Genomic DNA, 27109 nt, shown 5'->3' with positions numbered 1-27109 from the left:
GCAAATGGTGGTCACACCAGATACTGACTGGTTTTCTGATCCACACCCCTACCTTTTTTTAAGGTGTCTGTGACCAACAGATGCATATCTGTATTCACAGTCGTGAAATCCATAGATTAGAGCCTACTGAATTTCTTTCAATTGACTGATTTCCTTATGAACTGTAACTCAGTAAAATATTTGAAATCTGCATTGACCCTTTTTGCACTAACTCTTTTGACTCATCACATACACTGCTGCTTCTGTTTATTATCTATCCTGTTGCCTAGTCACTTTATCCCTACCTATATGTACATATCTATCTCAGTTACCCAAGTTACCTTTACTCATTCTGTATTTATTCCTTGTGTTATTATTTTTCTATTATCTATTTTTCTCTCTGCATTGTTGGGAGGGGCCCGTAAGTAAGCATTTCACTGTTGGTCTACACCTGTTGTTTAATGAAGCATGTGACACATAACATTAGATTTCTCTCTCTCTCTCCCTCTCTCTCTCTCTCTCTCTCTCCCTCTCTCTCTCTCTCTCTCTCTCTCCCTCTCTCTCTCTCTCTCTCTCTCTCTCTCTCTCGTTCTGATCTAACTGTTCTTAAACTAATCCCCCCACCCTTTTTCTCCCTTTAGGGACAAGATGCCGTTCCACCATGTGACGGCAGGGCTGCTGTACAAGGGGAACTATCTGAGTCACTCTCTGTCTGAGGACAACGACTGTGACCAGCTGGCCAGCATCTCTGTGGAGGAGCTAAACGGTGAGTCCCCTCAGGGCTTGGGCTGGTACTACTGGGGCTAGGTTGGTTTGGGCTTGGTTGGGTTAGGTTGGGTTGGGTTGGGTTGGGTTGGGTTGGGTTGGGTTGGGTTGGGTTGGGTTGGGTTGGTTTGGGTGAGAGGGGATAGAGATTAGGACTGGGACTGTGGATTTGGCTGGTGAGGGGCATAGAGGGACTTTGAGGAAGGCTGGGGTTTGGGTGTTTGATATGGGCAGGATAAACAGTAGGCTAGAGATAGTAATGGGATAAGTAGTAAGACAGTATTCTGAGCCTAAACACAGTTTTGACATGAATCAGTGAGGTTGGACCAGTCAAAACATTTATTGACAAACACCAGTTGCTCCTGTCGCTGGAGCCAACAAACCGTTGTCTTTATAAACTATGAACCTCCTTAACTATGACTACATTTTCTTAACATCACTTATCACACCAGTAGAATTCGATTCATGGGCTTTTGCTCTCTCTGTTTTTGACATTAATTAGAGGTAGTAGCCGAGTCTGTGTTTATGAGTCTGTGTTTGTCTTGTGTGTGTTCTGTACGTCGTTCTGAGACTAATCACCCCACTGGCCAGGCCGGAGGTGGAGCCCAGGCCTGATCAATATTATTCAATCCTCTGCTGGAAACAACAACATGATCACAGTGCTCATAGTTGACTACACTAGATGCTTCAACCACAAATACTGTAGTAATCCAATGATGTCTCATTAAAGGAAACTTCCACCCTAAAACTATCTTTTGGTATTTGTTTCAGTAGTCCATTGTTGACATAGTTCCAAAATGTTTTGCTTGTCAGCAATCAGGTTTTCAAGATATGTAACTTTGAAAATACAGAAATCATCACCTTATGATGCATTTTGCATGATGCAGAATGTATCATACAATGATGATTTCTGTATTTTGAAAGTTTTCCTTTAAGGTGTCTATGGCAAATTGGATGTAGAGTGCCCCGTAAATGGCTAATAGCCACCTACTCTGTCAAAGTCGGAGTGGCGTTATTATGCTACAGCAAAATTGGCAGTTTGCACTGCGTGGCTTTCTCTAGTTTGATTTGTTAAGTTGTTTTGGGACAGCGGTAATGTATTGGGTAAATGTAATGAATTGGGTAATGTATATAGTTCTTATTGGGAGGTCCTCATAAGGTCAATCAATGTAATGGACAAATACGCATATACTGCACCTCTGTCAGCAGAAATAAAGACAAAGTTATTGATCATATATACACACTACACTACAGTAATGATTAGCAATCATCTCCTTGGCTTATTAGTTTATCCATAATAGCTTACACAAAGCTACCATTTAACATGTTCACCATTTCCACCATGGGGATATTTACTGAGGCAATTTGGTGTTCCTACCTGTAAGTGTCTTTATCTATGGCCATTAAAGTGATACAGCGTAACTGCACTGAGTTGAACTATCTGACTCACCACATACAGCACGTTGTCGTCAGTCAGCTTTAGTACAGCTACACATTGTTAAACTCTCAGCCTGTTGGAGAGGGGATGTAGTTTCCCTTTGTGTCTTGTTCTGCTAGCGTGATGTGGACTGTCTGATTTGTGTGTGGTTGGTATGTGTGTGTGTGTGTGTAGTGCTCTGAGCGCTGCAGCATGTAGAATAGATGTTGGTCTGGGTAGAGATCTTTGTGTACCAGGTAGTCTTGCCTCTGTCGATCTGTGCTGCTACTGCTTCTGATGCTGTGTCTGAAAGGTCAAGCAAGGTGTGTGTATGAGATTATAATTTACAGAGACATACAGCACCGATAGCACTAACTTTATATCACATAGCAAATATCACTCAGTATAAACACTGGAAAAGTAGGGATAAGTAGTGTTTAGTAGGGAGAAAATGTTTTCAATCCAGGAGCTACTACTTGAAGTTGTCCAATTAGAACAAATATTTAAGTTTTACATTGTAAAAAGTTTTACTACGGTGTGCCCTACTGAACATGAGCGTGCTGATGCACTCGGACTAGATTGCAAAGCAGGGTGCTGTTGAAGTGGCTCTAAAGTATTTTTTTACTCTGATTTATTTCTCTGTCTGAAATGTTCCTTAGGTATTCCTGTTCCTTTGGTAGTACTTTGTCATCCATTCTTTGTCATCGTTCTCCGCGGTAAAGCTTTGGTTTTCAGAGCATCAGAAGAGGGCCCTAATGGATATGGGAGCAGTGGTGCGTGAAATAGCAAAATAGCGGAAGAGATCTGAATGAATATATGACACGTGGTCTGAATGTTGTTGTTGTGTTCAAATGGGCCCGAGTCCTCAGACACAGGAACCTACTCTACAAAGGCCTGAGTCCTCAGACACAGGAACCTACTCTACAAAGGCCTGAGTCCTCAGACACAGGAACCTACTCTACAAAGGCCTGAGTCCTCAGACACAGGAACCTACTCTACAAAGGCCTGAGTCCTCAGACACAGGAACCTACTCTACAAAGGCCCGAGTCCTCAGACACAGGAACCTACTCTACAAAGGCCCGAGTCCTCAGACACAGGAACCTACTCTACAAAGGCCCGAGTCCTCAGACACAGGAACCTACTCTACAAAGGCCCGAGTCCTCAGACACAGGAACCTACTCTACAAAGGCCCGAGTCCTCAGACACAGGAACCTACTCTACAAAGGCCCGAGTCCTCAGACACAGGAACCTACTCTACAAAGGCCCGAGTCCTCAGACACAGGAACCTACTCTACAAAGGCCCGAGTCCTCAGACACAGGAACCTACTCTACAAAGGCCCGAGTCCTCAGACACAGGAACCTACTCTACAAAGGCCCGAGTCCTCAGACACAGGAACCTACTCTACAAAGGCCCGAGTCCTCAGACACAGGAACATACTCTACAAAGGCCCGAGTCCTCAGACACAGGAACCTACTCTACAAAGGCCTGAGTCCTCAGACACAGGAACCTACTCTACAAAGGCCTGAGTCCTCAGACACAGGAACCTACTCTACAAAGGCCTGAGTCCTCAGACACAGGAACCTACTCTACAAAGGCCTGAGTCCTCAGACACAGGAACCTACTCTACAAAGGCCCGAGTCCTCAGACACAGGAACCTACTCTACAAAGGCCCGAGTCCTCAGACACAGGAACCTACTCTACAAAGGCCCGAGTCCTCAGACACAGGAACCTACTCTACAAAGGCCCGAGTCCTCAGACACAGGAACCTACTCTACAAAAGCCCGAGTCCTCAGACACAGGAACCTACTCTACAAAGGCCCGAGTCCTCAGACACAGGAACCTACTCTACAAAGGCCCGAGTCCTCAGACACAGGAACCTACTCTACAAAGGCCCGAGTCCTCAGACACAGGAACCTACTCTACAAAGGCCCGAGTCCTCAGACACAGGAACCTACTCTACAAAGGCCCGAGTCCTCAGACACAGGAACCTACTCTACAAAGGCCTGAGTCACTCACTGCTCTGTTCTGATCTGCTCCTCCTGATGGGCTTATTCATGAGACGCTCATTTCAGTGTACCAAAATAAATCCATACACCTTTATTGTGCTTGTGTTGTTCTCTGTTTGTTGTGTTATGCTGTGTATGTGTGTGTGTGTGTGTGTGTGTGTTCTCTAAAACAAGCGTCTGGTTGGAACTAGCTTTTGTACTGCGTTATGAAGGATAATGGCTAAGTGTGTTTGCTCGGGCCAGATATTTTGGGAAGCAGGGAATAACAAAAGACTGTTCAGAGGCTGGTAGAATGACTAACCTGAGCCCTCAGTAACATCTGAGTGCTTTTAATAACCCCAAAAATAGTTTCTCATTTTACGAGGTGATTTAAATACAGAGAAAAACCATTACATTTACACACCATTGTCCTCCTTGCAGCTCAGAGCACCACATCATTCCTACTCCCCTGACTGGCTATGAAGGAATGACAGCTTCTCAGTAGATGATTGACAGATGATTGACCAAGGATAGGCTAAAGATTGGCCGCATGGGCAGGTCACCTCTAGGATGAAACTTTACTTCATGCTTGGGTTATCTTTGGACTACTATAAGTGTAAGTTAACCTGTTGTTTGCTCTTTCTCATGGTTTCAGCCAAGAACTCTACCACCACTATGTTTTGTTAATCGCATGGTCTTTTCAAGACTGGACCCGTAATATTCATGTTATTGTTAGCACCTGTGTTCTCAAAAAGTGTATGACATTGATTAACACATCCTATAGTCCCACTGTGGTCCCGTGTTCCATATCTGGAACACGTTTGGACTTGATTCATGTTTGAGTTAGACTGGGTCTTGGGTGACTCCCTCTTTCTCTCCCTGGTCCTGGTGAGTTAAAGCCATGTATTCCAGTAGTACCCATCCTCAAATTATTCAGTATTCAGTAGTGTGCTGAAGCATACCATGCAAACATAGTGTTCTTTAGAGATCTGAAATTGTACCTTTAATTAAAAATACCCGTGGCTGCCTTTCTCTCTTTCAATCTCTCTGCATCTCTCTCTTTCCCCTCTCTCTCTTTCTCTCTAACCCTCTCTCTCTTTCTCTCTCTGTCTCTCTCTAGTTCTCTCTCTCTCTGTCTCTCTCTGTCTCTCTCTAGTTCTCTCTCTCTCTGTCTCTCTAACCCTCTCTCTAGTTCTCTCTCTGTCTCTCTCTAGTTCTCTCTCTCTCTGTCTCTCTAACCCTCTCTCTAGTTCTCTCTCTGTCTCTCTCTAGTTCTCTCTCTCTCTGTCTCTCTAACCCTCTCTCTCTGTCTCTCTCTAGTTCTCTCTCTGTCTCTCTCTAGTTCTCTCTCTCTCTGTCTCTTTATTCCTGCTTACTACCTCCCAGTCATAAGACCTCTCCTCTCTGTAGACACACTAATGAAATATGAATTCATAAAAGCACAGCGGAGCCTGATTACTTTTAGGCTCAGCGCTGACGGGTATGTTAAAAACTGAAGGGAAGGAGTAACACAGACACAGTACATCGGCTTGTCGTACACACAGGGCAAGCTTATTTGACACCACCATAAAAGTTGCCTACCGGTTATTGCAGATGTCATTTGCATTGTTCTTGAGCTAAGGCACAGAGCTAAAAGAATCCCTAACCATGGTGGATGCTCCCTCTCCTCTCCCTTCTCCTTGTGTGTGTTTGTGTTGACAGAGATCCGGGAGGCATTCAGAGTGCTGGACCGGGATGGGAACGGGTTCATCTCCAAGCAGGAGCTGGGCATGGCCATGAGGTCTCTGGGATACATGCCCAGTGAGGTGGAGCTGGCCATCATCATGCAGAGACTAGACATGGATGGTGAGTCACCTTCAGTGCACATTTCACACATTTACAGTACACAGACACATGCAGTTGCACATGTAACAGAAGGTCCCATGTTCGAGTCCAGTGAGAGACAGGAACGGGACCTACTCTGTTACTCGCACACACACATATTTAAACATAAACAGATCCCTTCCTTCCTGTTTTCACACCATGATCACGCACACACAAAGACAGGGACAGGGTCATAGACACACTATCAGACACACACATATACATAAATAGATTCCGTTCTTCCTTTTTTACACATTCATACACATGGGCCTACCTATGACTACATAATCACAAGCATAATCAATACATTTACATGAGTACTCATTCACCATTATGCACACACATTTTCATGTACATGCAGTACATTATATGCACACAGAAATGTGCACTCATTCGCACCATACATTCAAATCATGACTTTTACATTTTAAATAAGCATGAAGGATCCTACTATCCAAACACACACCGGAGAAGCACTTAACACATCCTATAGTCCCACTGTAGCAATATCTATCTCTAAGCTGTAGATGTGTAACATGTTGGCTGTGGTCCCTTGCTCCATTTCATCTTAATACACCGAATTGCACATATTTACGCTAACACATTCACGCACAAACACGCACGCGCCATGCACGCACACACACAACACATGTGATTACAGTAGGTCACACAGGGTGCCTGTGGTTTCTGTACTGAAGCCAGTCCCTACCTGACAGAGAAGATCTACAGTGCATTCAGGAAGTATTCAGACCCATTGACTTTATCCACATTTTGTTACGTTACAGCCTTATTCTAAAATGGATTAAATAAATAAAATCCTCAGCAAACGACATACAATACCACATAATGACAAAGCAAAAACAGGTTTTTAGAAATTTTTCCAAATGTATTAAAAACAAAAAACAGAAATACCTTATTTATATAAGTTTTCAGACCCTTTGCTACAAAACTCAAAATTGAGCTCAGGTGCATCCTGTATCCATTTATCATCCTTGAGATGTTTCTACAACTTGATTGGAGTCCACCGGTGGTAAATTCAATTGATTGGATTTGGAAAGGCACACACCTCTATATAAGGTCCCACAGTTGACAGTGCATGTCAGAGCTAAATCCAAGCAATGAGGTCAAAATAATTGTCCGTGGAGCTCCAAGACAGGATTGTGTCGTGGCACAGATCTGGGGAAGAGTACCAAAACATTTCTGCAGCATTGAAGGTCCCCAAGAACACAGTGGCCTGCATCATTCTTAAATCAAAGAAGTTTGGAACCACCAAGACTCTTGCTAGAGCTGGCCGCCTTGCCAAACTGAGCAATCGGGGGGGAAGGGCCTTGGTCAGGGAGGTGACCAAGAACCCGATGGTCACTCTGACAGAGCTCCACACTTCCTCTGTGGAGATGGGATAAACTTCCAGAATCACAACCGTCTCTGCAGCACTCCACCAATCAGGCCTTTATGGTAGTGGCCAGATGGAAGCTACTCCTCAGTAAAAGGCACATGACAGTCCCCTTGGAGTTTTCCAAAAGGAACCTAAAGACTCTCAGACCATGAGAAACAAGATTCTCTGGTCTTATGTAACCAAGACTGAACTCTTTGGCCTGAATGCCAAGTGTCACATCTGGAGGAAACCTGGCACCATCCCTACGGTGAAGCATGGTGGTGGCAGCATCACTGAATGTCCTTGAGTGGGTCAGCCAGAGCCTGGACTTGAACCCGATCGAATATCTCTGGAGAGAACTGAAAATAACTGTGCAGCAACGCTCCCCATCCAACCTGAAAGAGCTTGAGAGGATCTGCAGAGAAGGATGGGAGAAACTCCCCTAATACAGGTGTGCCAAGTTTGTAGCGTTTCATACCCATGAAGAATAATCGCTGACAAGGTGCTTCAACAAAGTGCTGAGCAAAGGGTCTCAATACTTATGTAAATGTGATATTTCTATTTTTTTCTCCATTATGGGCTATTGTGTGTAGATTGATGAGGTGAAAAAAACAATCTAATCAATTTTAGAATAAGGCTGTAACATAACAAAATGTGGAAAAAGTCAAGGCGTCTGAATACTTTCCGAAAGCCACTCTACATTTTCAAAAATGTTGGTAAATTAGCTCTAATTGTTTAAAGGTCTTATGAAAGAGTGTGTTTTTTCACTATCTAATCATGGCATGGGGTTGTTCAATGACATACATGTGTTTGTTTAAAATCTATCACTTGATGGTTTCATTTCAGATAGACAAATAATCATGTTTTTTTGCTAAATGCTACATATCCGCTTCAGTCTCAGAGAAATAAGTAGTACTGCTAAGATTTACACAGTCAAATGTAACAAATAACTACTTTTTATAAAGAACTGTACGAATGCTATATTTGTGACATTCATATTTAACAAAACATTTTACAAATGTTTTCAATATAGTAATATGAGATCTGTAAGTAAAACATTTACATTTTACATTTTTGTCATTTAGCAGATGCTCTTATCCAGAGTGAATTACAGTATTAGTGCATTCATCTTAAGATAGCTGGGTGAGACAACCACATATCACTGTCAAATATACAGGATACGACCATTCCATTCCAGCTAAACAATGGAAATAAGCTAGCGTTATGCAAAAAACACATTTTCATTTTCACACATGGGTACACATGAAGGTACCCATAAGCAATCACTTCTGATGAAAAAACACGTAAAGAATTGGTGGTTATAGCATTTTGGAAATAAACTCTTCAATCGGAAGCCATCACCTTCTGTGGAAACATTAGATGTGTCCACTGTAATAGCCATACACATTATGTAACATATGGCATTTGCTGGCCTTATGTTTCAAAACACTACATAATTGAAAAATATTCAAGTTTTTCACCCATTAGTCTTTTTTTAAACTTGCATTTTCCACTCAAATGTTTGTTGTTTGTTTGTTTTGTTTTGTTTGGCAGAATTGCAATAAAAACTGTAGTGTGTTGGAATGGTGCAGAGAAAGATAGAAAGGTGATAACTGAATGCTCAAAGATGTGGACTGCTTCCTATTGCCTCTCCACTTGAGATAAGAATGAATAGCAAAACAATTTCTCCTCCTGTTAAAGGTTTGTTTGAAATACTGCTTTCATCTCCTGCTATGGCAAGTTAGAATATCTAGGAGCACCTCTCTGTCATATTTGTTATAGATATTGCTTGTACATTCTGAGGTGTGACAGCAATCAATGTATGAGTCCCTGTTGGTTTGGTAGAGGGGGAGAACTGGAGGACCATTTCTCATCTGCGATGCCTTTGCGATGTCAGTTGATTTCACTCGCTGTGACTGAGTGAAGACATTCCTTCAGAAGGAGATAAACTCGCTAGCTAAGATAAGAAGGGTTGGCTGGATTGTTGTTGCTATTAAGTCTCTATTATTACAGTGAGAGATGTTTTAAAAACGTACATTTGTGTTCTGTTCAAAGCAATTTGCTTCAATCTCATCTCATTTTCATGTCTGTAGACACAACACAAAAGACCAGGGTGATCAAACGGAGGAGGCATCCATAGCCAAGAACATTGCCAGATAAATGGGATTTGAGGGTGTTTATTTTGTCTTTGCCAAGCTAGCAGCTGTGTGAATTAGAGACACGTGACACATTCACGGATGGCCATTGATTCTTTCTCTCTGAGCAGCAGCTGCAAAAGTCCAGCTGATCACTATAAAATATGGATTGACTCATTGAGTTGATCTGATAATGTGTTCTACTTTCAGAACGATCCCTCAGATTGTTATCCAGCTCAGCAGAATGCCCTTGGTGGATTGCTTAGGAGCTTGTGGTCTTTGTTCGAGATCTCAGCATTGCAATTGCTCCATTTGCTTTTTATAGTGGTGTAATGTTCGTAATACATGAAGCCTGTCATCAGCTGCTTTTTTTAGGAAGTGTTTTTGGTTTAAATCACATCCATCCATCCATCCATCCATCCATCCATCCATCCATCCATCCATCCATCACGATAGCTCAGGGGCCCTGACTGCACTCGCTACACTGGCTGACTGTCCCCAGTTATGAGGCAGGATGCGGGACAGTCAGCCACTCTGAAAATGCATGGGCACAGAGAGGGACAATCGATGGCATCAAATGTGACAGTGCCAGCGTGCCTTAAGGAGGTCACACCTGTCAGGGGAGAGGGAGGAGAGGAAGAGTGAAGGGGCAGATTGAGTTACCCTGCATGGGCAACACACAACCTCTTCTGCAGGGAAATGAGGAAGAGGAGGGAGGAGAGAGAAGAGGTATAGAATGGAAAGAACACAGACTCAAATTAACATAAAGTTCTTGTCCTTCTTACTGATTTGCAATTAAACTTTGGAATTAAACATGTCATACTGTGTGTCTAGGAGACGGGCAGGTAGACTTCGATGAGTTCATGACGATCCTGGGACCCAAGCTCCTGTCGTCTGAAACCAGGGAGGGCTTCCTGGGGAGCACAATAGACAGTATATTCTGGCAGGTAAGGACTTCTCTCTTTTAACCTCTATCTTCTATCACCTTTCCTTTACCAAGCACTGTCCTGCAATAGCTGCAGTCATGGCCAGGCTGTGCAATAGCTGGCAATGAAACCAAAGAGGCAGAGTGTAGTGTGTCAGTGTGTAGTGTGAAAGGGGTAGAGTGTAGTGTGTAGAGGCAGAGTGTAGTGTGTCAGTGTGTAGTGTGAAAGGGGTAGAGTGTAGTGTGTCAGTGTGTAGTGTGAAAGGGGTAGAGTGTAGTGTGTCAGTGTGTAGTGTGAAAGGGGCAGAGTGTAGTGTGTCAGTGTGTAGTGTGAATGGGGTAGAGTGTAGTGTTTCAGTGTGTAGTGTGAAAGGGGTAGAGTGTAGTGTGTCAGTGTGTAGTGTGAAAAGGGCAGAGTGTAGTGTTTCAGTGTGTAGTGTGAAAGGGGTAGAGTGTAGTGTGCAGAGGCAGCGTGTTGTGTGTCAGTGTGTAGAGGCAGAGTGTAGTGTGTCAGTGTGTAGTGTGTAGAGGCAGAGTGTAGTGTGTCAGTCACCTGATGGCCAGATGTTGTCTTGTCTGGTGGCAGTGCCTCCTGCCTTGGAGATGGTGGCAGGACATAATCCATGTGCCGTTTGGCCAGATGTTCCTGCACTGAAATGGAGGGGGAGAGGATGATAGCTAGAGAGGGAGTCAGAGTCAGAGTAGTGAGTGGAAGTGACAGGGTGAGAAGATTCGAGTGAGTAACAGAAGTAGGAGGTGAAAGCGAATTAATCAAAGAGTGAAAGAGTGTAAGGGAGAGAAAGACAACGAGAGCAAGTGAAAGAACAACACTTAGAGAGAGAGAGAGAACCCCACTCAGGGAGAGAGAGAGAGGGAGAGAGAGAGAACAGTCCAGGAGGGAGAGAGAGGGAGAAAAAGAGGGACATTTGGCTCTGTGGAGCACACTTGGCAGGGTTCTCTCTCTGATGCTATCATGGCTGTGACCCAGTCTGTCTCTGGGGAGCAGTAGCTCTTGGTTTTCACTGTGAGGACATGCTCTCTGGTGCTGCAGGTGCAGACACTGTGGTCTCCGTGCCAACCCTGTTTGGCTGAGATGAGCTGCTCTGACCTTGGCTTTCTGATATGAGGCGGGAGGATGGAGACCAGAGCGGGTGGCTGTCTGGAATTGTTGTATCTTTCTGAGAAGTGGGGGGAAATCAGGGAATTGGAGTTGCTCAGATGATTTCTAGCTACTCCTGTGTCTATAGTTGTCCTCCAAAGAGGGGGGTTGGAGTTGGTCTTGTGTCTTTCAAGGAATTGGTTCCCTCATATTCATACTCACATTCTTCATTGTTTGATAAATTAATATCCAGAGGCGCTTGGTTGCTAATCTTGCTAATCTAATCTTGTTTGTGATGATACACAGTATACAGTATCTCTGTTTGCTCTTCAGAAAATAATATCTTAATGTGATTCCATCCTGATAATCCCGCCTCATTCTCCATGGTCGATGTATTGTAACCTACAGTTTTACATTTTAATGTCCAGTTTCCTGAGGTAACTGGCATGAACGTGTGTGTGTGTGTAACACCTGTTTTTGTTGCTCAATGGTTCCCCCTCCCAATTTCCTGTTTACAGTACAATACCTTGTCTCTCTGAGTCAGAAACCTTTTGTGTGTAGTAGTTGGTCTCTTTCTGAATTGAGCTCCCTGAGCTCTGAATGAGTTTGACAGAATAATTTTTCTATTTTTTTACTTCAATATCTCTGCATGCAAGTCTAACAAAAAACAGACATTCTATTTTCTTTGCTTCACAGTGATTTAAATGGTTAAATTAATTCACTTCATCTACATCTTTACCATTGACATTAAGGGCAGGTGGCAGGTGGCAGTTGGCAGGTGTAAATACAGAAGTACCCTTTGGAACTCTTTGGGATTTGAACTTGCAACACTCTATATTTTCACCCAAGTGTTTTCCTAACCAGACCACTAAGCAGATATTATAGAGAAGGAACAAGGCTCTAAAAAATCTCCTCTTCAGAGGAATTATCCAATTAAGTAGTTAGAGAGAAGAGAGAGTTAGAGAGAATAACGCTGAACCAGCATGTCCTGTAGTTAAAACTAGTCTGACTACCAGTCTCTTTAGCTAACATTCCACTCCTTCCCACTGCTTGTCATTACCAAAGGTCTTGGCTAGATGGGATCCAGCCTTTGTCAAATTAACGTCAGATTTGACTTTTCGTGGCAGGTTAGGAGAACTTACGTAGCAGGTTAGGATAATAATGTATCAAGTTAGGATAATTAGGTTAAGGATAGGAAGAGGGTTAGGGTTAGCTAAAATGCTAAAAATGTCAACTTTTTACGTTAATTTGACAAAAACTTTGTACCGTTCTAAACATCCAATCTCAATGTTCAATATGCGCTGAATTTATGACGGAGTTGCTCATTGCTTCAAATAACATCAATATTTTCCATGGCATGAAAACATGTGGAGCCTCAAATAGCATTAGTAACAAATTAAAATCCTCTGCTCTTCTCAAGCTCATTAATGATAGAACGTTCATATTTGAAAATGGCAGAAAGGCCAGTCTCTTTGGCACATGACATGGAGTACAGGGAGTGGCTTAGCTAAAGAGACTGGTACCTAAGCTAAGTTAAGACTGCATAAAAAACAACCGACAATGTTGTTCTTTGCCAATCAAAGAGTAAAAGTGCAGCTTATCGTTCTTGGTAAATGCAAACAATAACCATATGGGCACTAGCCCAACTTCCATTCCATATTGATGTGTTTCAGTTACAATAAATAGAGTGCAAACACTTAACCTTAATGAACATAGTACTCTATACCTGCTGGACACAGACGTCATTTCAACATCCAGTTTTGATTTATATTTGATTGAGTTGTCAACCTATGTGAATTTGAATAAAAAACATGAGCTGACGCACAACCAGAGAAAAGTGTTTTATGTAAGACGTTCTGACTAACGGAGAATAAACTATAAGCTATACAAATAAAGACAGTCGTATACTCTCTCTCTCTCTATATATATATATATATATATATATATATATATATACACAGTGCCAGTGATGCCGAAACATTGGTGATTTACCCAATAAATTACTGGGAGTTTACATAGAGAGTGTGCGACTCTCTTTATTTTTATAACTAATGTGAATTCAACGTGAAATCAACAAATATTTGAAACATGTTATTGGATTTAGATTAAAAGTTGGATGAAAAAGATACATACATTCCCAAAAGTCCTTTATGTTGTTGACTTTTGCAAATCCAATCTGTTTTCCATGTTCATTCAACGTAATCACATACATTTTTTGTTGTTGAAATTACTTGGAAACAACGTTGATTCAACCAGTGTGTGCAGAGTGGGAATTTAGTATATCTGTTAAGCACTTTGTTGAGGTAAAAAGAGCTTTATAAAATACCTTTATTTGATTGATTGATGGAAAGAAAACTAGACAGAGGCTATGATGAACAAGAACAAAGTAACAAAGTGATATAAACGCCATCAGCAAACAAGACTGGCAAAGCTTTCACATCACAGCGTTATGACTGTGCCTCTTGGCAGAACACATCCTAGGTGAAATCTGAATACATTTGAATAGCCAACCTGTTCCATAAAACATGAATCAGGATGACGGGGCAGACGCACAACAATTCTGTGACACTGAAAGCATTAGCCGGGAGACGAGGAGAGTAACCTTATGAAAGTTCTGGTTGTCAATGCTTCTGCTGGCATTTCATAAATCTCTGATGCTTCGGAGGGGAGGATGGAGGATGAGGACGGTGCTTTAAAGTATTTATTCTCTGTGGCATGTTGCTTCAGGGTCTTTCTCCATCAGGGGCTATGTGTGTCACCAAGCAGGCGCAGGACTTCTCGGCTCAGTCTCTCTGAGAGACACAAGGCTGGTGTTTGTGTGTGTGTGTGTGTGTGTGTGTGTGTGTGTGTGTGTGTGTGTGTGTGTGTGTGTGTGTGTGTGTGTGTGTGTGTGTGTGTGTGTGTGTGTGTGTGTGTGTGTGTGTGTGTGTGTGTGTGTGTGTGTGTGTGTGCGTGTCACCAAGCACAAGGCTCTTCAGCTCAGTCACTCTAAGAAGCAGGCTGAAGAAGGCACAGCTAACTTATTTAAGACACTTCAGACTTTAGAGGTCTTCAGGGGTTCTGCAACTGGTGCCTCAGCAGAGGAGTTCTTAAGCCCAGGTTCCTGTTTTTCTGTTATCTGAAAGCTAAACAGTCAACTTTATTTTTTGCAGTTGACTACAAAACCCTATGACATATTGTGTCATCCAATCTAAGCGAATACTAACTTCCTCAAGTCGAATTTTAACTTAGTCATACATTAAGGTCAATGGAGTAAGTTCAAGTTTATGATTTGCTGGGTAGAACAAGACAATCTACTAATGTTAGGGTGGTGATGTCACACTCACATCCTTCCCAGTTGTAGAGGTTGGTTGGTTCAGTAAGAAATTATTTAACATTCTGTCATGGCTCTCACCTACCTACTCACTCATCTCTGCTCTTGTAGAAGTTCTTAATGTACCGAATTATCCCATTGGGGTGAATATGTGCATGTAATTAGACAACAGCAAACGTCTCACGTTCATGTTGATGTTAATGTTATTCATCTGTCTCTCGCATTCACAGGGTTTCTCTAATGATACCACAATTACAGTCACGCCTCATCAGCTTTTCATGTGGTTTGGGGCTTGAGTGTCATTGCTTTGATATTCTATACTTTAAGTAAGAGTCTCCATCTTTTAAGTATTCCTGAGAGCATAAAAGGCATTACTCTCCCTCTCCCTCTCCCTCTCCCTCTCCCTCTCCCTCTCCATCTTCATCTCCCTGCCTCTGACCAGCACACAAATATAGCAAGGATACAAAGTAAACTTGCGTTATGAGAGCTTTAATGTGTCACTCCTTTACTTTGTTTCTTATTAGTACTGCAGAATACAAAAGACTGTCAACAGAATAGCGATGTCCGGGTTGACTCATAACACGCTGTCCCTGCAGGCGGGTTTAGGGTCATTAAATATTGTGTGGATGATGGGCTTGTGGGTGGAGGGCAGGCTGAATAAAGGCTACATAGGCTACATTGAAGTGTTTCTTTAATTATTTTAGGCTAACTGGCATTAGTGTGTGTGTGTAAGCTTTAGGGCCTAACTGTATCCACACTAAAAAGCTTACACGCCAATCGCCAAATGCTTTTGGGAACAACAGAAAAGTTAAGGTTGATCCACAGAGACATAAAGGACAATGTCGGAGTTTGATTCAATAAGAGAGAATCTGTGAATTGGAGAGTTGAAAATAAAGAGAAGGGAGGGCCAGAAAAGTAATGTTTGTGGAAGATTTGTTGAAATGGTAAAAGAGGATGATAGCAGTTATGTTATGTGCAGTGATTGTGAGGCACTATATACATTCAACAGTCACAAGACAGGGACTTCAAATAGGCCTATGACAGGTCAAGGGAACTGTAGCCAACTGTTCAGATGGGTTAAATAGAAACTGAAATCTGGACACTGACTGTAGGTCTAGAACCTCTCATACAGCCTTAATATTAACTAATTAAGCATTCTCCTTTTTACCTCTGTATTTGGTGATTGGCGTGTAGGCTATTTCACGTGTGTACAGTTACATTAAAATAAAATAAAATACTAAATGAAAACACAAGGCCTATAGGCTATTTTGTATTTGTATTTATTAAGGATCCCCATTACTACTCTTCCTACTCTTCCTGGGGTCCAGAAACTTTAAGGCAGTTATATACAATTACACATTCTACATGACATTACATTTCATAACACTACCCAATACAGTGTGTTCCCTCAGGCCACTACTCCACTATCACATATTTACAATACAACATTCATGTATACGTGTGTAGAGTGCGTGTCTTGTCATGTGTATGTGTGTATGTGCCTGTGTGTGTCTCTTCACAGTTCTTGCTATTCCATAAGGTGTGTTGTTATCTGTTTCTTAAATCTGATTCTACTGCTTGCATCAGTTACCTGATGTGGAATAAAGTTCCATGTAGCCATGTCTCTATGTAGTACTGTGTGCCTCCCATAGTCTGTTCTTGACTTTGGGATTGTGAAGAGACCTCTGGTGGCATGTCTTGTGGGGGTATGCATGAGTGTCTGAGCTGTGTGCTAGTAGTTTAAACAGACAACTCAGTGCATTCAGCTTGTCAACACTTCTTACAAATACAAGTAGTGATGAAGTCAATCTCTCCTCCACTTTGAGCCATGAGAGATTTACATGCATATTATTAATGTTAACTCTCAGTATACATTTACATTCCGATGTCCCTCTTTGTGGCACCTGACCACACGACTGAACAGTAGTTCAGGTGCGACCAAAACTAGAGCCTGTAGGATCTGATAGTCTTGTAAAAAATGCAGAGCTGTGCTTTATTATGGACTTCTCCATCTTTGCTACTGCTGTATCAAATTTTTTGGACCATGACAGTTTACAATCCAGGGTTACTCCAAGCAGTTTAGTCACCTCAACGTGCTCAATTTCCACATGATTTATTACAAGATTTAGTTGAGGCCCACAAGAAGCAGGATAGCATACGCCAGCTGCTCCCGGCGATACGTCCAGACCTCCCGCAGCAGGCAGTGCCCCGTCAGATCCAGAGACAGGGAAAGGAGCCGAACTCCACAACAATGTTGTTGAGTGCAGTGAAGCTATTCCTTATGTCAGTCTGCTCCGAACCTCTCGCAGACACTCCAGTCCACTTAGCAGTATACATCAGGCCCGAGCGGCGACAGGAGTTGAGAAAGTTCAAATGTGCGTTTTCCCCATAAGTTCATGCAGAACAGAAATGTGCTTGCTATGGATAGCCACCTCATTCCTGTAATCCTCCACAAGCAAACAACTGCCACATCGGAACTCCAGAATGTCAATATTGTCGTGGACAAAGCGTAATATACACTGTTTCTACAGTGCTGGAAACGTTCCTTAGCTATTCCAGGAGAAGCGGGTTCCATTGCAACCTAGATAGCTAGCTGGCTAGTTGGTAGCAGGTGTTGACACAAACACTTATAAACAAAAGAAAAAGAAAACAAAAGAAAAACTTCATAAACAATAGGCCAAAATAACAGGTGGAGGTGCAGAATGCATCCACCCGGTTACGTAACCCTGCATCTTAGAGGCTGCTGCCCCATACACATAGACTTGAAATCACTGGCCACTTTGATTATGGAACACTAGTCACTTTAATAATGTTTACATATTTTTTGCTTTACTCATCTATGTATATACTGTATTCTATTCTACTGTATTTTAGTCTATGCCACTCCAACATTGCTCATCCTAATATTTATATATTCCTTAATTCCATTATTTGACTTTTAGGTTGTGTGTATTGTGTGTATGAATTGTTAGATATTACTGCACTGTTGGAGCTAGAAACACAAGCATTTCTCTACACCCACAATAACATCTGCTCAACATGTGTATGTGACCAATAACATCTGCTCAACATGTGTATGTGACCAATAACATCTGCTCAACATGTGTATGTGACCAATAACATCTGCTCAACATGTGTATGTGACCAATAACATCTGCTCAACATGTGTATGTGACCAATAACATCTGCTCAACATGTGTATGTGACCAATAACATCTGCTCAACATGTGTATGTGACCAATAACATCTGCTCAACATGTGTATGTGACCAATAACATCTGCTCAACATGTGTATGTGACCAATAACATCTGCTCAACATGTGTATGTGACCAATAACATCTGCTCAACATGTGTATGTGACCAATAACATCTGCTCAACATGTGTATGTGACCAATAACATCTGCTCAACATGTGTATGTGACCAATAACATCTGCTCAACATGTGTATGTGACCAATAACATCTGCTCAACATGTGTATGTGACCAATAACATCTGCTCAACATGTGTATGTGACCAATAACATCTGCTCAACATGTGTATGTGACCAATAACATCTGCTCAACATGTGTATGTGACCAATAACATCTGCTCAACATGTGTATGTGACCAATAACATCTGCTCAACATGTGTATGTGACAAATACAATTTGATTTGATTTGATGTGAGGTATTTGAGTTCGTGACAGGAAATTATTGTGATTCAACACAGCAGCCTCTGGTCTCTCACCAGTCTCTCATACTCTGTTATTGGATAAATCTATTCTCTGAAGGGATGCAGTGCCAACATTGTTTCTATGCCTACGTTGCGTTGTAAATCTGAACTGAAAAACATTTCAGGCTATTCCGTTAAAACAACTACAGCCTATGCGCAAGATGTAATCAAAATTATCATCCTAATTGGCACATTTTAAAATGTCCTTTTGTGAGGCGCAGCTGGGAACTAGTTCTGTAGGCCCTGCGATGGCAAGTGGTGGGGTCAATAAACCAGAATTGGAGAATCCTCCATCATTGTTTAAATCTCCAGTTTGGGAACATTTTGGCTTCCCAGTAGATTACAACGTCGATGGACTGAGAGTTGTGGATAAAATGTCAACAGTATGGTGCCACGCTCAACGAGAATAGCCTATGCAGCTGCCAACACCTCATATGTTGACACATTTACATCGACATCACCCCAGTACACCGAAGCAAGACAGAAACGCAAATAAACTACATCATCTCACCTCTGCATTCAACCAGCCCTTGGCAGTTTATTCTGACCATGCCAAAGAAATGACAAATTATTTGTTTATATTTGTCACTAACTAAGGAAATGGCCTCTATAACATCATTTTCGTGCTGTAAGTTTCACAGATCCCCATCTACGACATTCACTCCCCAAGCGTACTCCACAATGACCCCAGTGGTTGAGCTGACCATTTTAAAGGACGTCACTGTGCTTGCTTAGCTGTATCTCTTTCCCCCCAATCCATCTCATTCCGACAATCAAACTCTGGACCTTTACAGATCCCCATCTGCTACATATGCACAATATGCAGTCTCTTTAATGATCTCAAATTCTGGCCTTTCTCTCTGGGCTTTATATCATGTGAAACTTTAATTAACTCTAGAGACCATTCTACTCATTATCACCAAACCTTTGTATGAGCTACTGCCTTTTAAAAGCTGTATATAAAAGCTGCTTTCATACAGCCTCCGTGAACTGAATCTGTGTAAGAGACATTACCATTGCATTATTCTCACAGCACACACTCAGTCAGTCAATGTCTCTCTCTCTCTCTCTCCCTCTCTCTTTCTCTCTCAAAATATGCTTATTATTTAGGCATGACATTTTGCTGGACTGTTATACATCCTGAAATATCAAAACAATGTTTAATGGGTAACTTCAGGTATTTATGTTAGTCAATTGAATTCTTAGAGAGAGAGAGAAAGAGAGCAATATTTACTGTGATGAATTCAGAGTCAGCATGTTTGAGAGGAATACACAAGTTCATTTCATTACTTTTAAAAATATAAAAGGTTGCTCTTTCTCTTGCACCAGTGTTTGGCTGTTCTGAAAAGGTAATAATCCTTGAATACAGATCAAGCCAGATTCTGATTAGATAGGACCTCACGGACGTTGGCATCATAAAGTCTCAATAATGCTTCAGTCTTAAAGAGATACATGTATTACCCCTGGAACAGGTCAGTTTACATTAGCCTACCCTACAATGTCACCTTAACACTTCTCCTTTCACCTCACCTCCAGGGCCCATCTAAAAAAATATGTGCTGATCTAGGATTTGTTTTGTCTATTAGGTCATAATGAATAAGATTACATGGACAAGGGGGCACAGCACTCCTACTCTGAGATACTTTACAAATGTGGGCACTTGACTTCAGTTTTCCGTTATTCTGGAAACTCCTACCTGTTTTGAATAATTACGAGCACCCTACTGGCACACACTGGTTGAATCAACGTTGTTTCCATGTAATTTAAATGAAATTACTTTAAACCAACGTGGAATAGACATTGAATTGTTTCTGTGCCCAGTGGGACAGGTCAAGTTACCTGATCTGTCCGATGTTAATAGATGGGCTCAGGGGTAGCCAGCAGTGCTCTTACATACCTGCTGAATGTTAAACAGAATGTCTGTGTCCTGCACATCCAGATACAGTGAAGTAAAATATATTTTGTATTTTTTTACATTCTTCCGAAGGCAAGTTGAGCAAAGACTAATGTAATTTTTGGGCTGTCTTGTGTCTAACATAACAAAACCCTTTCCTGTAGCTGAGATAATTGACAGCCAGGTGAGATGACTGATTAGGACCTGCCTAGAGAAGGATTGACAGAGCACAGCATGGGGTGAGACCATTATTGAGAGGTTGAACCTTTCTAATTATTCACACAACCTCACATACTTCTTCTTCTTCCTCTTCCACACCAGTCTGTATCAATGCTTATTATTACAGTCAGAAAGTTTAAAAACTCTTACTAAGTAAATGCATTTCTTTTTTCCCTTGTATGATACAAATCTCTGAAACGCACAAACAATTACCAAAATGCCCCTTTTTTATGTGACTTTGGGAGTTGTGAGATTATTCTTTGTAGCTTTCTGGAACTCAGCAGCAGATTCAAGCTGCTGATTTAATTGTCTCTGGCTGTGATGATTCATCCTATGATTCTATCAATTCCAAGCTCAGAACCTCATCAACTAGTTCTTTTCACATCATCTAAATAAGAAATGTCAAATCTAATTAGAAAAATCTATTTAATGTTGTTTATTTACAGTTTTGTTTTTACCATTGAGGTTTACAGTTTTGTACCCTTGTGTACTAGGCAGTAAGTGAAACTCACTACACATGAGCACAGTTTACATGATTTGTAAACTGTGCAAATCATGTAAACTGTGCTCATGTGTATTGAGTTTCACTATCGCACAGATATGTAGACCAACTGTTTTCCCTCAGCCATTGATGAGAATTGTGTTGCAGCCAAATGTCTATAAAGCTTAGGGATGAGACTGGGGAAATGTACCACTTTCCAATTAATTGAGCTATGATTGAACTATGGATGCAAGGACTGACAATCCATTATGGTTTTTAACACATTCTGAAACTATACATTGTTTTTAGATTTGCTGATGTTTTGACATACTGTTTTCCCTTGAAATAAGAATCTTGGGCTGTATCTAATCTAGGCCTATAGCTAGGTTTTCTTATTCTGATCCCAGCCATATTTAGACAGTTTAAGATGTGTTGTGCAATGTGTTGTGCATTAGCTGGCACTCTGTCTGAAGCCTAATACATTTTACTCTCATCAATAAATCACTTCCGTTAATCTTTCATTTTCCTTCCCTTTGTGCAGGGGCATCTCTTTTTTAAGCATATCAAATATGATGAATTATACATGGACCACAATAATCTTTCTGAAGAGAGAAAGAGGAGAGAGGAGAGAGGCAGACAGACAGACAGGCAGGGAGACAGGCAGGGAGATAGGCAGGGAGGGAGTCAGACAGACAGGTAGGGAGACAGGCAGGGAGACAGGCAGGGAGGGAGTCAGACAGACAGGGAGGGAGACAGGCAGGGAGACAGGCAGGGAGATAGGCAGGGAGGGAGTTAGACAGACAGGCAGGGAGACAGGCAGGGAGGGAGTCAGACAGACAGGCAGAGAGACAGGCAGGGAGATAGGCAGGGAGGGAGTCAGACAGACAGGTAGGGAGATAGGCAGGGAGGGAGTCAGACAGACAGGGAGGGCGACAGGCAGGTAGGGAGACAGGGAAACCAAGAGAGACGGAAATTGTTTTTTTTATATCATCAGTTACACAGTGGACGTTTTAACTGGGTGAGTTAATTATTAACTAATAATAATTGCTTCTCTGGGTTATGATTTGTTATAGGACATAAGGAACATTATTTAACGGGCTTCTCTCACAGCACTGATAGTAATGTACTAATGGACAGGAAATTGAATGGCAGTAATGGTATACATATTTCTGACTTCTCATTTCCATGTCATGAGAAGAACTCTACAAGTGCCCTCAGCTATCTGCTGTCTGCATGTCTGCCATATTCTCTCTGGTGACAGTTGGATTATAATTTGAAAACCTGAACATCAGTGGCTCAGAGTTTTCCTTTTCGATATTACATTAATTTATTCCCTATTTCGTCACATGAAAAAGTGTACCAAAGGTAGCCTACAACCTTTGGGAAGAAAGACAGACTCATAAAACTATTTGCTCGGGGCAACTAAGACAAAGATAAAGTTACAAAACATGCTCTGATATTGTGCATCAGTAAACACATCCTCTAGATCTCTCAGGCTAGAATTACATAATTGAAATGAGACTACTGGTTAAAAAAATACTGTAAAGTATTTAATTTCCTATTGAAAGTTTCTGTAGAGACTGACTGACTCACTAAATCAAATCAAATTGTTTTTGTCACATACACAGTTTACAGCAGGTATAAAAGGTGCAGTGAAATGCTTACGTGCTAGCTCCTTCAACATTGCAGTACAATAATCGATATCAATAAGTGTTTTGGTCGAGCACTTGAATAAATAGTACAGATGCATTATCTTAATTTGACCATGCTTCTCACAGCAGGAAAATAATCCTGCAACAACAGGAAATGTGAATTATTATGTGGATTATGATTAATGGACATTTTTGAAAGGGTTGATCCATTTTTTGTTAGGGCAAATCAAGTCTGACATTTTTAAAGTGGAAATTACAAACGTAAAACCTTGAATGCGCTACAATTTGCATTTCCTGCTACGCAGAAAATTCTCTGCGATGACAGTGATCAAATTACAGTAGATCTGTGTATAATAGAACGGCAGCATTGATGTAACGATGATGTTGGGAGTCAGGAAGCAGGTGCAGTTGGTGAGTTTAATAATAACGAACATAGCGCTATACAAAACAAGCGAGCGTCTGGACAGGAACACAGAATCAATACTGCCTGAAGAGTGATGCTAGGGAGTGCTAGATAAAGGGGGAGTAATCAGGGTAGTGATGGAGTCCAGGTGTGCCTCATGATGGGGAGCAGGTGTGTGTAATGAGGGTAGCCAGGTGTGCGTAATGATGGTGGCGAAGACTGGTGGTTAGTAAACCGGTGACGTCGAGCGGGGGAGCGGAAGTAGACGTGACAGTTGGGTATAAAGAGAGAGAGTATAAAGGATGCTGGGTATAAAGAGAGAGAGTATAAAGGATGTTGGGTATAAAGAGAGAGAGTATAAAGATTGTTGGGTATAACGAGAGCGAGTATAAAGGATGTTGGGTATAAAGAGAGAGAGTATAAAGGATGTTGGGTATAAAGAGAGAGAGTATAAAGGTTGTTGGGTATAACAAGAGAGAGTATAAAGGATGTTGGGTATAAAGAGAGAGAGTATAAAGGATGTTGGGTATAAAGAGAGAGAGTATAAAGGATGTTGGGTATAAAGAGAGAGAGTATAAAGGATGCTGGGTATAAAAAGAGAGAGTATAAAGGATGTTGGGTATAAAGAGAGAGAGTATAAAGGATGCTGGGTATAAAGAGAGAGAGTATAAAGGATGTTGGGTATAAAGAGGGAGAGTATAAAGGATGCTGGGTATAAAGAGAAAGAGTATAAAGGATGTTGGGTATAAAGAGAGAGAGTATAAAGGATGCTGGGTATAAAGAGAGAGAGTATAAAGGATGCTGGGTATAAAGAGAGAGAGTATAAAGGATGTTGGGTATAAAGAGAGAGAGTATAAAGGATGTTGGGTATAAAGAGAGAGAGTATAAAGGATGTTGGGTATAAAGAGAGAGAGTATAAAGGATGTTGGGTATAAAGAGAGAGAGTATAAAGGATGTTGGGTATAAAGAGAGAGAGTATAAAGGATGCTGGGTATAAAGAGAGAGAGTATAAAGGATGCTGGGTATAAAGAGAGAGAGTATAAAGGATGTTGGGTATAAAGAGGGAGAGTATAAAGGATGCTGGGTATAAAGAGAGAGAGTATAAAGGATGTTGGGTATAAAGAGAGAGAGTATAAAGGATGCTGGGTATAAAGAGAGAGAGTATAAAGGATGCTGGGTATAAAGAGAGAGAGTATAAAGGATGCTGGGTATAAAGAGAGAGAGTATAAAGGTTGTTGGGTATAAAGAGAGAGAGTATAAAGGATGCTGGGTATAAAGAGAGAGAGTATAAAGGATGTTGGGTATAAAGAGAGAGAGTATAAAGGTTGTTGGGTATAAAGAGAGAGAGTATAAAGGATGCTGGGTATAAAGAGAGAGAGTATAAAGGTTGTTGGGTATAACAAGAGAGAGTATAAAGGATGCTGGGTATAAAGATAAATAGTTTAAATGATGCTGGGTATAAAGAGAGAAAGAGTGGACAGTGCTGATCCTACAGTATATCAACACTCCTACTCTAAGACTATGGTTGTGTCCCTAATGGCACCATATTCTCTATAGTGTACTACTTTTGACCAGAGAACAGGGTGCCATTTGGAACAAAGCCTATTTGTTAATTCAGTCCCTGATGTCCCCACAGTCCCCCCTCTCTCTAACTCCCTCTCCAGTACTGCCTGACACACTGTGACAGTTAATGACATGGCCGGTGCCGCGCCAGGGATGTTACTGCACTGTGGGGGCGTCCCACATGCTCTGCCTAAGGAGAGAGAAGAAAGAGAGGAGAGAAAAATATTAGTAATATTCCTCCGTGTCAAACGACGTGTCTCTGCATACCAATGAAGGATGAGACACAGCGTCACAGCAGACATAGCCAGCTAATCGATTACACACACACACACACACACACACACACACACACACACACACACACACACACACACACACACACACACACACACACACACACACACACACACAACCCCTCATTATCTCCATATCCATAATCACCCTCCTTTAAATTAGTCTAATCCACTTTCAGTAACGGTGGTGTAATGTGCTCCTCTCATCCCTTGGTTCCAGCTAGTGTTAAAGGTCGGGAGTCTGGATTACAGGCTTTTTATTGCTGTGAAAATGACTCAGTTTGTCTTAATCACTTCACACCCTGCTAACTGTCATCATTACGGTTCATCTGAGAAAAGAGAGGCACACACACACACACACCAACACACATACACATCTGAGACATTACGACAGTCCCTGGTTGTGGCAAAGTGGCAATCTAGATTCCCTCTTGTCATTTTCTCGCACTTTTTTTGGAGCACATTGTACAGACAATAACCTCTGTATGATCTTAAACAGTTAACTTTCTGAAACACCGACAGCCATAGGGAACGGACTGTAATATTCATTCATGAAAGAAGATATTAGCATGAGGTAGAGAATGTGTGGGAAGTCTTTAGCTACTGCTGATGGAAGAGTCAATTTCACACAGTCAGATGCTGAATAATCATAATCACTTTGTGTGAGCTCTGCAAGAGGTTGATATGTGTAACTGTGTGTGAAACGGTGAGTCTGATACTCTGAGTGAGTATCATTTAACTAATGATCCTTTGTGACAGACACAAGAAACTCCTCAACATGTGCCATAAAAGATGCCATTGTCTTTCAACATTTACCTTCTGATTGCCTCATTAAAGTTTACTTTTTGACTTCAGATGTGACTTAGTTCTGTTGTTATTATATAAAGTTCAATAAAAAACATGAGCTGGCGCACACCCAGAAAAAATATTTTATAAAGTTAACATGAAAACAGTTTTCTGTGAAGAAAGAGTACAGTCTGAAGAAGTGGAAACATGGTGTGTAGTATTGTACTGTATTTTGTACTGTATTTTGTATGTTCCTTCTCTCATTGCTCAGATCAGAGGTTCCAATGTTTGATAGAACTTCCGCCTCCTGCTGAGAAGCAGTACTATCACATACTCAAAAGCACTCAGCTTGAGATGTAATATTTATTTTTCTTAAACTTTTTCTGACAAGGGGAGAGAAGGAAACCACAGTGCGTTCTGTCTCTCTCTCTCTCTCTTTCTCGCTCTACAGCTTAAAATCAATAACATTTTGTTATCTCAGACTTTTATTTTATTTTATTTAACCTTTATTTAACTAGGCAAGTCAGTTAAGAACAAATTCTTATTTTACAATGACGGCCTACCCCGGCCAAACCCTCCCTAACCCGGACAACGCTGGGCCAATTGTGTGCTGCCCTATGGGACTCCCGATCACGGCCGGTTGTGATACAGCCCAGGATTGAACTAGGGTCTGCAGTGCCTTAGACCACTGTGCCACTCGGGAGCCCAAAACAAGACTCAGGGTAATCTAATAATCATCCAATCATGCTTAAAATTTTAATCATGCGTCATAAAGATTTATTGGCCCGGCTAATTGAAATTCCTGGATCTCAGTGTTGTTTTGTTAACAAAGCTGCTAATTGATGGGAGTTGACAGGTTGAAGTGGTCATAGAAAGAGATGAGACGCTACATGACAACAGAGTGATAAATTACAGATGCTTTTTATGTGTACTGTAAATTAAAGGCTCAAGTAGTGAGGTATGATGGTACTAATAAAATGTTCACTAGTGTTCTTCTGTAATGAATGAAATGGGGTGCCACTGCACACGCTATCCAAGGCAGCTAAGAATGAACTCTAGACTCTAGATTACACTTTTAGCTAGGAAATACATTCTACTGTAACTACTGTGGCAATTGTTTATTTTTTGGTATTTTACCCCCTTTTTCGATCTTGTCTTATTGCTGCAGCTCCCCAACGGGCTCAGGAGGCAAAGGTCGAGTCATGCGTCCTCCAAAACATGAGCCACCAAACCGTGCTTCTTAACA

The 27109-nt window shown here is 41.5% G+C and overlaps 1 protein-coding gene across 1 annotated transcript in view; it reads left to right on the top strand.

The window, feature by feature from the left end:
• Positions 1-627: 627 nt before the first annotated feature.
• Positions 628-27109, top strand: part of LOC120028268 (calcium-binding protein 8-like) — a 44957-nt gene continuing 18475 nt past the window's right edge. Inside the window, exons 1-3 of the mRNA XM_038973443.1 lie at positions 628-745; positions 5849-5992; positions 10355-10467. Coding sequence (XP_038829371.1) covers positions 628-745; positions 5849-5992; positions 10355-10467 — 375 coding nt within the window. The remainder of the gene's footprint in view (positions 746-5848; positions 5993-10354; positions 10468-27109) is intronic.

The sequence above is a fragment of the Salvelinus namaycush genome, chromosome 34, assembly GCF_016432855.1.
Source record: "Salvelinus namaycush isolate Seneca chromosome 34, SaNama_1.0, whole genome shotgun sequence".
Taxonomy (NCBI): Eukaryota; Metazoa; Chordata; class Actinopteri; order Salmoniformes; family Salmonidae; genus Salvelinus; species Salvelinus namaycush.
Note: the sequence above shows the minus strand (reverse complement) of the source record. Positions and strands in the feature narration are given on the sequence as shown.